This window comes from Chrysoperla carnea, chromosome 3 (assembly GCF_905475395.1).
Source record: "Chrysoperla carnea chromosome 3, inChrCarn1.1, whole genome shotgun sequence".
NCBI lineage: Eukaryota > Metazoa > Arthropoda > Insecta > Neuroptera > Chrysopidae > Chrysoperla > Chrysoperla carnea.
This window is the reverse complement of record NC_058339.1, coordinates 86,189,396-86,204,783: the sequence shown is the minus strand read 5'-3', so window position 1 is coordinate 86,204,783 and position 15,388 is coordinate 86,189,396. Positions and strand designations below refer to the sequence as shown.

General features: G+C 27.8%; 1 protein-coding gene across 10 annotated transcripts in view; it reads right to left on the bottom strand.

Moving 5' to 3' along the window:
- Positions 1-15,388, bottom strand: part of LOC123296813 (Ca(2+)/calmodulin-responsive adenylate cyclase) — a 198,526-nt gene that overhangs the window by 28,348 nt on the left and 154,790 nt on the right. For 6 of the 10 annotated variants that reach the window (XM_044878468.1, XM_044878477.1, XM_044878471.1 and 3 more), the window contains 2 exons: positions 12,313-12,498; positions 2,082-2,087 (listed from right to left, as the gene is read on the bottom strand). In XM_044878468.1, the coding sequence (XP_044734403.1) occupies positions 2,082-2,087; positions 12,313-12,498 (192 nt within the window). The remainder of the gene's footprint in view (positions 1-2,081; positions 2,088-12,312; positions 12,499-15,388) is intronic. The other 4 variants (XM_044878470.1, XM_044878476.1, XM_044878473.1 and 1 more) reach the window with 3 other exon arrangements.

Genomic DNA, 15,388 nt, shown 5'->3' with positions numbered 1-15,388 from the left:
TCGTTGTTAAAAATTTCAATATTCGAACTGGAAAATGTTTTCATTGCAAAAGAATGGAAAAATTCTTTATAAATATTAAAATTTCTATTTAATAATCAAAAATAATATGCTTCTATTCAGAAAGTTTTTGATATATGTATGTATCGATGGAAACGAAAATCACCGAACGGTGCTAAGGCTAGCCCCGTAAATTATTAAACGTATATATCAAAAAAGAAAACATTAAACTATTCGTATGACTATTAATTGGTTCATGAATCAATAAAAACAAGACTCGGTAAGGTCGGTCAATAATAGTGACCTTTTTGCCGCTGTTTAGAATATTAGAAATATGAAAAATTAATCAGAGCTAACATTTGTATGGCTAACCAAATTTGAAGCTAATTAAAAATGGTCGAAACATTTCTATGTAACGATGAAAACCATGACTCGATTAATCGAAGGGTAAAAACATTGCCCCACCATCTTATATTATAATCAATAAAAGTAAAAAATTGTGCGCAAATTAAGTACTTTAAAAAGTATATGCTGAAAGTTTTTCAAATATTGAAGAAGATATTATATCTAATATAAAAGCTTTTATGGAATGTTAGAATCTCATGTAAATATTTCGTCCAATAGTACAAGAGACGGTATAGGGTCGATCTTCACCCATCTGATAATGAAATGAGACACATTTTTATGAAAATTTGTTGATCTTTAAACATGCGCCTAGCATAGTTTTTATATTGAAAATTGTTCATGGCTATTTTTAATTAAATTAATTTTAATCAATTATTTCCATGAACGATTTTTTTCAGGAAAGCTTATACCATTATTTTTGTAATTTGTTTTGCTTCTGATACCAATTTTTCGATCGTTTAACAGATCGGTGTAGATCCATACGAACAGGTAACTCAAAAAAAAAAAAATGGCATAGGCTGGCTGGCCTGAAAAATACCGTTCATGAATAAAGTTGATTAAAATTAATTTCATTAAAAATGAACATTTACTGATGGTTAAAAAAAGATACGCCGAGCGTAATTCTCGACGGAATGGATGTTTACATATTACTGCCCTTATCAATTATTTCGATTCCTTAATTCACTATTTAGTTACTTGTTTAGTTGAAAGACAACATCAAGTAGATCAATTAGCTCGAATGCCCGAGAATGGAAAAAACAAATGCAACATTATATTATAAAAAAGTATTTTGATGAAAAGAATATCGACCCTCTTAGATTAGACAAGAGCTATAACAAAGATAACTGTTTTAATACCTAATCAATACTGAGTTAAGTATCATACGATACATACAAAAAGAGAAGAGTGAAAAAAAACGTTTCAAACAATTTTTCCTTTTGAACAATTTTGTAAGTCTTATGATTTTAGTAATTTATCTTTGTTGCAAAACTAATGATCATACTGATTTTACTCTTTCACAAACTCATTTATTAGATCTAAAACGAGCATACATGAATCTCAGTGCTGATGGATAAACTGGCTGATAGATATAGGCGGATTTATGTAAATGGATTAATTACAGCCTTTTTGAAAATCTGTACTAGCTTTTAACCTTTAAACCTGGTTTACACTATACCCTTGTGTATAACAATTTATAGTATAGAAATTTCTCCATAGAAGTCGTCAGAATCTAACGATCTTTTATGTATATAATATTGGATATCGAATCTAAGAATGAGAGATAATTCCTTCTTCAACATTTTACGAACTCTCTTTAGTTTTAAGAAGAGAAGAATTTATAAAAATTACTTAAAATAATGTAAAATAAAAAATTACCTACAATATTTATATTATTAATATACTTACACCACGTAAAAATTTGTTCAATAATATACAAAATTAAACTTAATGTAATAGAATGAGATAGCACATACAATATACGACAAAAAAAACTATACTGTTTTTTTTTTATAGTTTGTTTGTTGAATATATGTGATGGTTGATTGATTTTGGTGGATTATTTTTTGATTGGTGGAAAATTATTTGAAAACTTGCACACTACACTGTAGTTGATTTTTTTTTTGAATGTACAGATACAATAAGGGGGCACTTAGAGCAACAGAGAGTAGAACACTTACCACATCCTAAAATGTAAAAAAAAAAATAAACATAACAACTATAATACAAAAATACTACTATACAAACTACAGTGTAGAGACATACTTTATACACAAATACAGAGTGATTTATTAAGATTGATATAAAGTTTATACAGAAAACTATAGTGATTAATTTTGACGTTTCCTAGGGTATGTAATATACAATGGTATAGACAATGGTAACGGGAATCTTAAACTATTACGATATATATAAAGCATTTTCACATACTCTAAAATTAAAATGCTTTTAATTAAATTTGAAATAGCCTGAAAATCAAAAGAGATAGAGATGTTACGTTGACTTTTGTATGGAATTTCATAGTGAACTAAAGACTTCTAGGAAATTTGTTTTAAATTTTCATGAGTTCAGCGTTTTCATTACCTATTAAAATTAAAAATATCCCAGAAAAGGTGTAATTTTGTTTCATAACTGTTTGGATTCTTTGAATGAGCATTAAACAAACGTAAGATACTAAAACCATAAAATAAAATAAAATCGAAGTAAAATCGTAGTCGGGTCGTACGTAGTCCAGAGACAAATAGATATCAATAAATTGATATACTTGTGTAATTGTGGAAATATTGCTATACTATTTTCTGTGGAATTTTAAGATGTTTTTGTGGAATTGTAGTCGGAATTGTCCAACCGCCTAGATTATTAAACAAAACATGGTTTGATCAGGTTGCCAAGTTTGATTAGAAAATTAGTTGTTCGAAGAATATCTGCTCTTCTAATAGAAGTGTAGATTTAAAAAAGCTTTATTGGGAAAATAATTTTTCCATGTGACAAACTTTCCCTTAAAATAGAAATACGAACAGGCTTAAACTGAGTTTTAGTTTAACTGAATAAATAGATGGGTTATATGAAACCTTAGTTATTTACAATAATACTGTTAAAATGTATCAATGAACTGTTTATTAAAAAAATAGCCGTTCTCAGACCACTGCTATTTCTTTAAGATTATAGCTTACTTATTACTATCATATTGACTGATATTGTTAGTGATTTTCTCAATATAGATAATTTTTCTATATTTCTTAGGTCCAAAATATAATAACTTAAAAAATTTATGCTATTTTACATCGAAGATTTTTTAAATGTAACTAGTTTTTAAATGATTGTTTTTGATTTGTAATAAATATTAATGATCAAGGTTAATAAATCACTCTGTATAGAAGCTCATAATATATTTATATGTATAATTGCACTTATTAATAATTCACAAAAGCAAAAAAACACAGAAGCATAAGAAAACTAAACAAAAGTATGGAAATTTATATTTTAAATATTCTCGATTCCATTATACTAAAATAAAATGAAATAATCGAGACTAAAGTTATTGATTTTTTATAAACAACTTTTTTTTTAAAAACAAATTCGCATTTCGAAATAAATATTAAACACACGAAAAGAATTCAACAAACTTATAAGAGTAGTATATTTTTATAATACTGTCTCATGCAAATGATAACCAAAATAATTTTTAGTTTCGAATATTTAACAAACTCTCAGAACAGAAAAATATCGCTTGAAGGAGAGTTAAATATACGGAACTTAAATACCAAGAAGATCAAATATTGGAACTACTTACATTTAAAAATATTATAATACAAAACTTGAGCTCCACACAAATTATTAAATTCATGCAAAAATATATAAAAAAACTACGATAAATTTTCGTTCTACTTTATCGACACTTTATGAAAAGTGTATATTGATTGGTAGAAATTTGTTAAAAAAAGTGATAATATAAAACTTTTATAATACTTTTTTTTTCTTTTTTTTTTAAATCTTAGTTTTTAAGTTTCATTAATGTAAACTTAAATTTAAGAAAAACGTTGAAGACTTTTTGAAATTTATTCAGATGACATTCACTTTAATTAATAATTAAAATTAGGGATACTTTTATATCATGGTTTTACGAAACCCTGTCGTATTGAATTCAAAAAATTTGGATTTATATATTTTGTAGAGAATACTTTCCTATAATATTTTCGATGGCAATGATTAAAAAGTTTTTACCAGTTCGTAAATGCTTTAGGCCTAAGAAATCCTGTAGTACAAAATAAAGCTTCATTATTTTGATTTGCATTTTTCCAAGGTTCTTTGAGATTTCCAATAGGTCAGCACCAAATCAGTACCAAACAACAGATCCAAAATCAAAGAAAACTGGATAACGAAAACATTACTAAAATGTTAAAAGTTTAAAGAAGAATAGAAATAACAAACATTGCAACCATAAAAGTTAAACAAAAACAAAATCGGTTGCTTTAATATTTCTGCAATATTATTACCAACATCATCTACCTACAAAAATCTTTCTAGGCCATCTAGAATTTACTTAAGAGTAAAACTGAGCTAGCCTTCAAAACATACAAAGTCTTTGGTTTAGTTGAGTGTTGTTTTTACTCCCCAGTTTCAGTTTTTCTGAATATACGAGTGTGCATAATTTGTCTTCCAATTATTTTTTACTGCTTTTTAAATTATGTCCTCAACTCGTGATCTAATCTAGATAAATTACGATCGTTTCTTATATTGAGTTATATTCAAAAACAATCGTATCATAAATGATTTGTTAACTGTACCGTTTTTTGAATTCGTGTTTCACGGATCATAAAATATTAACTTATCGTATTATCCAAATATGGTTGAAAAACATTTACGTTGACAATATTAATATTTCCGGTACGATAAATTTTTGGTAAATAAACGACACAAACTTATGTAATCGAAAAGTATACGAAAAACCAATATTTATAAAATTTCTTATACCTAACTATAATAAGTTTTTCGTAAAAATAAACTTTCGATTTAAAACTTTATGCAAATATTTAGATTCTCGTATAGGATAAAAAAAGGCCACCAACTTTAGTATTATTTTAACTGAATTTAAAAAAAAAAAAAAGTAATAGAAAATATAATTATTGGTCGATTTAGCTACTATGACTCATGAAAAACGAAGAAGAAATAATAGATTTCTTTTACAATATAATGGACTATTTTTTTGGATCCGTAAACCACAGTTCAGTTTAGTGTGCATTAAAATTACTTTTCAATATGAGTAAAATGAATTTAGCTTAAATTTTAATATAGTATATTATTAAAATTTAAAATCTATCAGAGCTTTATAAACAGTATTTAACCCGGCAACACTCGCGTCAAGCGTTTGATAATCTTTAGTCGCGTGATAAGAGATTTCCTCACGCGTGCGGCACATGCGTCAAATATTTCCCGCGCTAAATATTCTTCATCTTTATAAATCACAACCCTTGCATATTTTTTAATGCACTAGATATTAAATCAGCTATTATCCAGGTAAATGTGGGTACGATTTAAAAGGAACCAGAACTGATATAATAAGCCTTTCGAAGTTTCATCTTAATTTGGCTTGTACTGAGACGTGCATGGTTTAATCTTTGAGACAGGCATATGATTACTAGCAGGATTAACCTGGGTTATTGGATTACTGGATTATTTTACATTAAACTAACGAAAGTACGTGAACAGGCCCAAAAATTTCCGAAAGTTAATATTTTTTTGCCACATATACCTTTTGAAAAATAAAAGATATTTGTGTTTTAAATCGAGCGTAAGAAAAGTACTCATAACGCGAGTCAGCACGGGTTAGCAAAACAAATCTTGACTTTATAAATATTTATGTCCCATATATAGTAGGTATTTTATCGTCCTTAAACGACCTTGATTTAATGACTAATTTACGATAATATGAAAATAAATCAAAATTATAAAAAATTCTCTCACAATTCTCCCACAGGACTTACTATATGAAAAATATGGTGCTATATGCATAATAAATATGCATTATAGTTAAAATAAGTTTTAAAAAATCCGTACCAAATAAACATTGAACCAAATTTTCAGAAAAAAATTCCCAGAAATCCCCAGAAAATATATCATACAATTTTTTTCCATGTAGTTGCCAAAATAGTTCAATTAAATGGTGATTTTCATTTAAAAATTGGCTGCTAGTTCCATGAAGGAGGTCTAAAATAGAGTATATAACATCTAAAATTTAAATAAATGGTCCGAAACATCGGACAAGACTTTATTATAAAATTGATATATTATTCTTGTAATATTTTTGTTGAAAGCAGCCAATTGTAAGAATTATTTAAAAACAAGGAAAAGCTTCAATTTCTTAACTTCACTAATTTGGGTTTATTAAGTTTTATTTATTTCTTTATTTGATTTATTTGATTATGTGAACAATTTGAATACTTATGAGGAACAGGCTTAGGTATTTATTTGATTTAATATAATATTTAGAAGGATGTAGTTTGGTAAGGGTGAGGCTAAGCAAAGATTACCAAGTTACAAAAGTTACTTAAAAAGACATTTTAAATAATATTTGATCAAATTTGGGTAGGGTTGATTTGACCACTTTTGACGAGTTCATCCCCTCCAGCTCCACGGCTCAGGGGCGAGGGGTCCCAGAGGGGAGTTATATCAAACCTAGGACCTTGTTGATATAAACCCTGATACCAACTTCCACTTCTGTTCCCTCAGCCTCTTCCTAGAAAATCCCATTTTTCTGTATTTGGAAAGGTTTTCCCTAGGGTGTGGGTCTTCTCAAATTTTCCCGGATATGTGGCTTATACCAATCCTAGTAACACCTTAAGGTCTAGCCTTGTGCCAAGTTTAATCGAAATCGTTAAAGCTGTTTTGGAGAAAACCCGAAAAATCCTGTTTTGGCCTAGAGGGAAGTACCCTTGAAAAAAGGCCTAGGGAAAAAATCGCCTGGAATTATGACCAAACTGAACCTATGTACCGAGTTTGAGAAAAATCGGTTGAAAATTGAAGGCTCCAGCTTGGTGACAGACATACCGACATACCGACATACCAACGGACGCAACATTTTTTAAAAGCCACTTTTTTGGAATCAGGGACCCTCAAAACGTGTATTTCCGATGAAACCCCGATATCGATTTTTTTTCGATCGCAATACTTTATTATATTTATAATATAATAAAGTAAAAAAAATTGCGGATGTTTTCATGTGTAAGCGAATTATCTTTATCGAGATTTTCAAATGGGTCAACTTAAATGGTTCTCAATTAAATATTTCTTCGAACCCTAGTGACACAGTTCATCCATAGACTTATTAGATTTAACCATTTGTGTTCATAGAGCAAACACTTTTAAACCCACGTATAATATAAAACTTTGAAAGTATAAATATCCTCATACATAAAATATAATAAAATTTATAGTTTTTAAAAAATATATTGGAAAACTATAATTTATTTCATTTTATAAATGAAATATCCATAAGGATATACAGGGTTAATCTCACAAAAAAATGTTACGTATAAAATTTTCATGCTATCTATTGAATTTATTACTCAGACTCACAAAAAAGTTAACAGTATTTTCCAATCGGTTAGAGATAGAAGAACATTTTAAAATGGAAAAATTATTTCTAATCATAATAATGTGGTTTAACCTCCGTTTTTCAGGCCACGCCTATAAAAGAGGCCACCCACATCATTATTTTTTATCTTTATTAATATGTTAAATTACATTCTGTTATACAATTAATTTTATGATGTATGTGGAGTCGGTTACTTCGTTCTTTATACAAGCGACGACAATGTGATTAATTTAGCGCCGAATTAACTATTTTTGTTCACTCTGCCGCTGCCTGGATTAGAACCCGTAATATCTGTGATGTAAACATGCTGTGCCGACTCCACCCACATCATAAAATTAATTGTATAACCGGATGTAGTTTAACAAATAAATAAAGATTAAAAATAATGATGTGAGTGGTCTCTGTTATAGACGTGGCCTGAAAAACGAAAGTTAAACCACATTATTATGATTAGAAATAATTTTTTCATTTTAAAATGCTCTTCTTAATCTTAATTGCCAGAAGTCAAAGCAAATAAAGACGTCCTTACTCGCTCGGCTACTGAGCCGGATTTCTAATAAAAAAGAATACTTTTTTATAGGGAACATAACATTGAAGCAAAAGATCAATCAATCTCTGCATGTTTTTGTCTTCTATAATGGCAGAAGCAACAAGATATAGAAGAAAAAATATGGGGAAATTGGTTTTTATTAAAATTTTTGTTGGGTAAAGTTTTTGAAAATCGAATTCAGAAGAGGCAGTGAATAAAAAACAATTAATTTTATTCCATTTCCGAAAAACATGCTGCCAGCAAAAAGCGATGACTTTTCTATGATGAACATATTTTTATTATAAAGTATATTTTATGTTTTGTCTAAGGCCAGAGTAGAATTCAAAGTCGTCCCAGTTCCTTTATGAATTCAACAACTTTAGGAAACTATTTGCGTTGGACAAGGTAATAGAAACACCCAATACTGTTTTTTTTAAAGTTACTAGAGAGAAATCCGTTATTTATGGCTTATAAAAATTTATTTTACACTTTTTAGATATCATAAAATATAATGAATGTTAGTGAGTTCAAGCCGGTTGAATCGTAATAGAAAAATATGTTTTATATAAAAGTAAATATATTGTGTTTTTATTAAAATTGTCGTTACCATCCTTCATTCATAAAAACTAGAACACATTTATCTTTGGTATTATATACAGGAAGAATTGGGAGGAACGTATTCAATTTCTGCAAAATTCGTAGCGCAGGAGCTGCGTTAGCAAAGCGGATTCCTTCAGAGATTGAAAAAATAACACATTTTTCTTAAAAACGAAAATATAATTTTAAATTTTTTAAGATTTTTGTTTCGAAAACTAGCGTCTAGTTAAAAAATCACAAAAGTAAGTGATACTTTTTTGCTTAAAACTGATCAAAAAATACAAAAACATTGTTTTTTATTAGGTAGAATTTATGAAGAAATTTTTTCAAAATTCTATCATCCGAACAAAAGCAATAGCTCTATTTCCTTCGGAAATTTGCTAAGAACCAAAAGGATAATTATGAGCGTCAATTAATGAAACTGAACAAACTTTGCTTCTTTACACAAAATTTGGTGGTTTCAAATGTATTTTAAAACTTGGGTGTCAAATTTGTGATTTTCACAATCGTTGTATCATTTGATGAAAAAAAGGCGAATGTACAGTGGTCTACGGCGCAAAAAATTAATATTACGTCATCAAGTAACAACATATTATCGAAATGAATTTTTATTATTCTTTGTCTTTTAAATGTTAAACAATAAATGTTAACAATTTATTGTATTTTGAATTGGGTCGTAAATCAAAGATAGATGTATTGATGCAAGGCATTTATTCATGCAATTTTCAATTCAAAGCAAAGTTGAAAAATATTCCTTGTATGTAATAAGATAAATATATTCTGGTAGAAATTAATCGTCATAAAATAGTAGAATGTATGCGACATAGTAATTTCAATTTTGTCGTAAATCAGGGATAGATATATTGATGCAAAGAATTGATTCATGCGATTTTCAAGTCAATTTTGAAAAATATAGCTTGTATTTAATAAAATTAATACATTTTGATAGAAATTAATCGATATAAAATGGTAGAATCTATGCAACATAGTAATTTTAATGACATATTTTAAGCTAAAATTTATTCCATGATGAATATTTTCAGTCATAAGTGAATATTTTTCTCAAGTCTTCAAATGAAACTCTTTGGATATATTTTTAAAGAAAGTATTATATTATCACTGAGGTTAATTTAAGTGATTCCAATTATTATTATATCATGCAAAAAATAGTGTTCAAATTGTTTGAACAAAGAGTGTTGGGCAAGTTGATTCATACCTATTTCACAGAGTGGAAAAGCTATTGCATAAGAAGATTAGGTTGTAGATTAATATCTTTTGAAAATTTTGAATACGGTGAACCGTAAACGATAAACGAGTTTCGTAACTATCGTTTGTAATTTTGAGAATTTCTCGATTAATATTTGGCGGTGATTTTTACAAGGTATTATAAAAACTTCAGCCGACTAATATTATTTGAGAAATTCTCAAAATTAGAATCGATAATTAACGAAAAACCATCTCATATTGAATTCTAAAACTTTTTAAAATTTTATCTTCTAGAAAAAATAGCTTTGCTTATGAGGTACGCATTTCTTAAACACTCTATGTGCATTGAAAATCAAAACAATAAATCAATTTCTGATTTACAATTGTCCAGCACTCTTGATAAAGAAATATTGACAAAGTTTTTTTTGTTAATGTTAGAAGGAAGTGTACAGTAGTGATTTAGCAAAATGTCAATTTAAAACTGTGATTTTACTCTGTGATTAAAAACACAATAAAAATAATAGCGTTTTCTAGCGTGAATCTATTGAACATAATTCTAAAACTAATAAAAATCAGAGCCACAGATTTGAAAAAGAAATAAAAAACGATAAACAACTCAATAATTGTGTGGCACTGATTTCATATAAAAAGTTTAATGCATAAATTTATGAAAATATTATTAAAAACTTAAATTTATAATAAAAAATATACTTTATAATAATAAAAAGTACCCTTTTTACTAATAATTAAAATTTATTAAATATTGAATGAAACCTGAATAATAAATAATATGTTAATCGATTTTAGCTAATAAATTTTATGTAAAGTAATTGATAATTATAAAGTTTTTGTATTGAAAAGTTTTTAGTGAATATGTTTTGTGTATAAAATTTTTGATTTTATACACAGTGTGTTTAATTAAAGTTGCGAAGTAGTTAATATCTATTGACTCGACAAAATATTAAAGATGAGACACGTGAAGTTATTGCAACGATTAGATCTGAGTCTTGAAAATGACTCCTGAAAAAATGCTGCGGATTTAGTAAGTAGTCTCTATAAAAAATTCTGATCTGATAAACAAATGCTGAAAAAAGTACTTTTTAGGTCATTTTTTTATTGTGACAATATCGCATGTATACTTGGATGCAATTTTTAGACAGCGCAAAATCTGATTTCTAATTTCCCAAAATATCCAATCCACGCGTTTGACTGCAGTTTTAACAAGATAAAAATTGTTTACCAAAACTTGGAATATTATGTTTTTTGAGGTAACAGTTTGTGCTTACCCAAAAAAATCGTTTGTTAATTTTAATTGCAAATCAATTTTCTAACTTTTTTTTTTATTTCAAATCTACAACATACGAAGAAAAATAAACAATATTTTGCCTAGAAATCTTCTCGGTCCAATCTCTTCATCTCTGAAACGTTTATTTGAGATTCTATCTGAAAGTGTTAAAGTTTTTTTAAGCTTCATTTTATATTTCTTAACACGAAACTTATTAGTTAAGCTTCTACCAGAATATTGCAACATGTTGAATAACAACTAGGGTTGTCAACTCTCCAGGCTTGATCGAGAGACTCCCGATATCGAGTATAGTATCTCCCGACTCCCGATATCAACATAAGTTCTTCAGAGTTCAATAAAAAAATATATTTTTTGATTATTTGTTTCATATTCAGGAAAATTTGGCAATTCTGAACAGCTTTTATTTTAAATTACTTGAAGCGTATCTATTTAAATATTCAATTATGGAAAAAATGACTAGGTACAAAAAATATAAATTCACTATCTTCCGACTTTCTGCTGGTTTATCCCCCCACTTCTCAGAACTTTGAGGTGGCAATCCTAATAAGAACGTATCTAACAATAAACTAATTTTATTTTCCACCAAACGAATTTGGGAGGAATTTTTGATGCAAATATTAAGAAATTCACCAACAAATTTTGAAAAACTTCGTAAAAACACGTTTTTTGTTAAAAACATTAAATAAATCAAGAAAATTGAACATATAAGTTTTCGAAATATATAAACGAAGCTTTACGAAAAAGACAGTTAGTAACACATCTGGAAATCTGTTTTGTATCGTCTCTGTGAAGTAATGAATATATCAAAACTTTCAACTAATCTATGATTAATGATGGTTGAACTTTCATAACACACACTTTATATATAAACAAAAACTTTATACCAAACAAAAACTTTTCTATGAAAGTTCACTGAATAACAAAACATACATTATCTCAAAATTTAATATTCTAGTCAGGTTTCCTTCAAAATTAATGATTAACCAATTAGAAAAAGAATTCGAACAAAAAAAAAAAAAAAAATATTTAAAATCAAGATTGTAATAACTTGATCACGGGGAAGTGGACTTTTCTGTTGTAGTGCTTGAAACAAAATTATTTTTGTCCAATTTTCCGTGATGGAGTTATTATTTAAAAAAAATGAACATTATAGTAATTATATTCAAAAATTGTACATACCTTCCTTCCAGAATTCCCTTTCATGTCACCAGGTTGTAACGCCATATTTGAGAAAGGTACCTCCATTGAATATTTGATACTATGCAATAATTGTACGACCACATTGGAAACATTCTTAAAGGATAGCTTGCGACGTTGTGCTGCGCCAAGTGCTGACCGAACCTGAAGTGTGTTGAATAACAACGGCTGAAATAAATGGGCAACGCCACGGGGGACACACGTGGGCCCAGCATATACAATGTTAGTCACAAACACATATAATAAATATATATAAATAGGTATAAACAACGTTTAAACAAAAAGGACTGTATTCTACTAAGGTGGAAATTATACATATGTTTTCATTTTATTTGGTTTTGGTGTGTAGTTTTTTATATCTACGACATATTAGGCCGGGAGTCAGTGGTGTATTTCATACATCATAATGTTAAACCAACATTTTATGAGGATACAGTGTCTTTTTTAACTTGACATATGCGTGAAACTTCAAAAATAAGTTAAATCGAGAAAAATAATTCAAACGAAAAATGTTAATTTAAAAAGCACACATCTTATACGGGTATTGAATTTAATAAATAATAAGTTTTCCGCTTCAATTAAAACCTCCCTCTTATTCATAAATGGCAAACATTAGACGAACAGTTTAAATTAGAAAGTTCTTCTTTAAAACGCAAACATTTTTTGTTTGAAACATTTTTTTGTAAACCGAATAGTTTAGAAAAATTGTCTTTTTTTTAAACACATTGTGAGAAATTCCTTCCTCAAAATTGGTCGTTTATCAAAAAATTAGTCAAAAATTTCAAAGAGGTTTTCAGTTATCTTTGGTTTATAGAATCAGCAGTTTTTTTTCTAATTGTGTTAAAATCTGTTGATAATATGAAAGACGCTAGGAACAATAAAAATATGAATTCCTGTATGAAAAAGACTTTCTATTTCCTCTCACTTCCACCATAAAAGTATATTAATTTTACGATTTTTGAATATTAAGGTTTACTAGTTACTCACGCCTGTATTTAACAAGTTCTGATAAAGGATTTATGGACTTTTATTTATTATACATCAATGAATTTACATACATCAAAGTTTTTGTCCTCAACTGATTTGAAGATATTATAAAAATGGATAAAATTTGATAAAAACAAGTGAAAACAAACAATTGACTGAGTTAATTGTTCACTTTTTACATCCTGAGTGCGCTGTATAAATTTCAGCTTGATATCTTTTTTCGTTTTTGAGTCATTGTGTTCACAGACGGACGGACGGACAACCGAAAATGGACTAATTAGATGATTCAATGAACACCTATACCAAATTTTTTTTCGTAGCATCAATATTTTTAAGCGTTACGAATTTGGAACTAAACTTAATATAATGTATATTTCATATATACATGGTATAAAAACTGACCGAGTTAATACCAACTTGGAATTGATACGTATTTTAACTTCAGTTTCCGTTGTCGAAATTAATTTTCAAATGTTAGTTAATAAGGAATAGTTATTGCGTCAACTATTTTGCATAAAAAATCAGAAGTTCGATAAATTATTCTAGACCTCTACTTTATCATAAAAAAGTGATTTAACAATATGACGTAGACTATGAGATGATTTATTACCGGCTCACGGACCATATATGTGTGTGCAGAAAAAAAGGGAGAATTAGTGATAACAGTGGTTTAAAAAATAATAAATGTTTTTCTGTGCAAAAATATGAGTTTAAAAAAAAATCCCCTGTATTAGAAAATAAATAAAATTATTTAGTGCCCTTATTTATTTTTTATTCGGTTTGTTTTATATAAACATTTTCCTCCCAAACAAATTGACGAAAACAAATATTAAGTTTTAAGTGAATTTATTTATTTATTTTTTTGTGACAAGAGGCTTTTTTATGAAAATATCATCTGAAACTTATTTTGTGTGGGTTTCATGTACTTAAAAATAAAAACTGTTTTCTATAAGTAGGAAAATGTCCTTTGTGATTTTCTTATATGAACTTTTAATTGCATGTTTGCATTTCAAAGAAATCGTATAACAGCGATCCGTAAGGTATAAATATGTTAAAAGCTCGGAATTCAAGGATAGTCAATGAATCTTTATAAAAACTGTTCCAATACATTGTTTAAAGCTTACTTAAAGCAGATTTTTTTTCGAGTTATATAACGCTAAAAACATTTTTTTGTATTTTTTTAAAAAATTTTTTGCATTTAAATTGCAATATTAAAAAAAATATATCCGAAACTGCTAGAACTTTTTGAGCATGTTGCCAGAACCTATATTAAGTAAATTGAAAAACGGCATTAATTTTATTTCCCGTAGTAAATTCTTCAGTGTTTGTGATGAATATAACATAAAAAAAAGGTACGAAAAACTTTATTTTCATGATAACTCCGTCAATTTTCATTCAAATGATTTGAAACTTCCCCCATTTTAATGTTTTTTAAAATTTGTCAGTTATTTGACGTTAAATACTCCGAATTTCAAGCGCCAACAACTCGAAAAGTATTGTCTTTTCGAAATATACTTAAATAATTTTTTTGCTTAGAATTTACCCTTCTATCGAATCCCGTTATCATTTTTAACATAAACTTTTCCACACCCAAGAAGGGATTTGCCCCACCCCCTGGGCAAGATCGCACAAATGTTTCTTTTTAACTTTTTAAGTAAGCTTTAAACAATGCAGTCGAACAGTTTTCATAAAAATTCATTGACTATCCTTGAATTCCGAGGTAAAAATCTAATGGCTCTCCACTTAGTAAGCAGATTTTGAATAATTTTGAATAAAGCTATATTGTTTCAAAGTTGTTTGATGTTATATACTCGTTTAAAGAAATAACTTTTTAAAATGGAATCGTGAAAAGCACTTAATCTTTAATCATGGAATTAATTTTTTTGCGTCTAGCGTATACGCAAGTTTAAAGTATCATTCACTCCAGGAAGAAAAAAAATAGGATCATTTTTTCGATTTACTGGAGAAATTATAAACCATTCTTTTAAAGTTTATAGAATTCTTAAGATTTTAGATATTTCTAAGTTTATTATAATCTTTTAAGGATGTACGAGCACCAAGGCATTTTTAA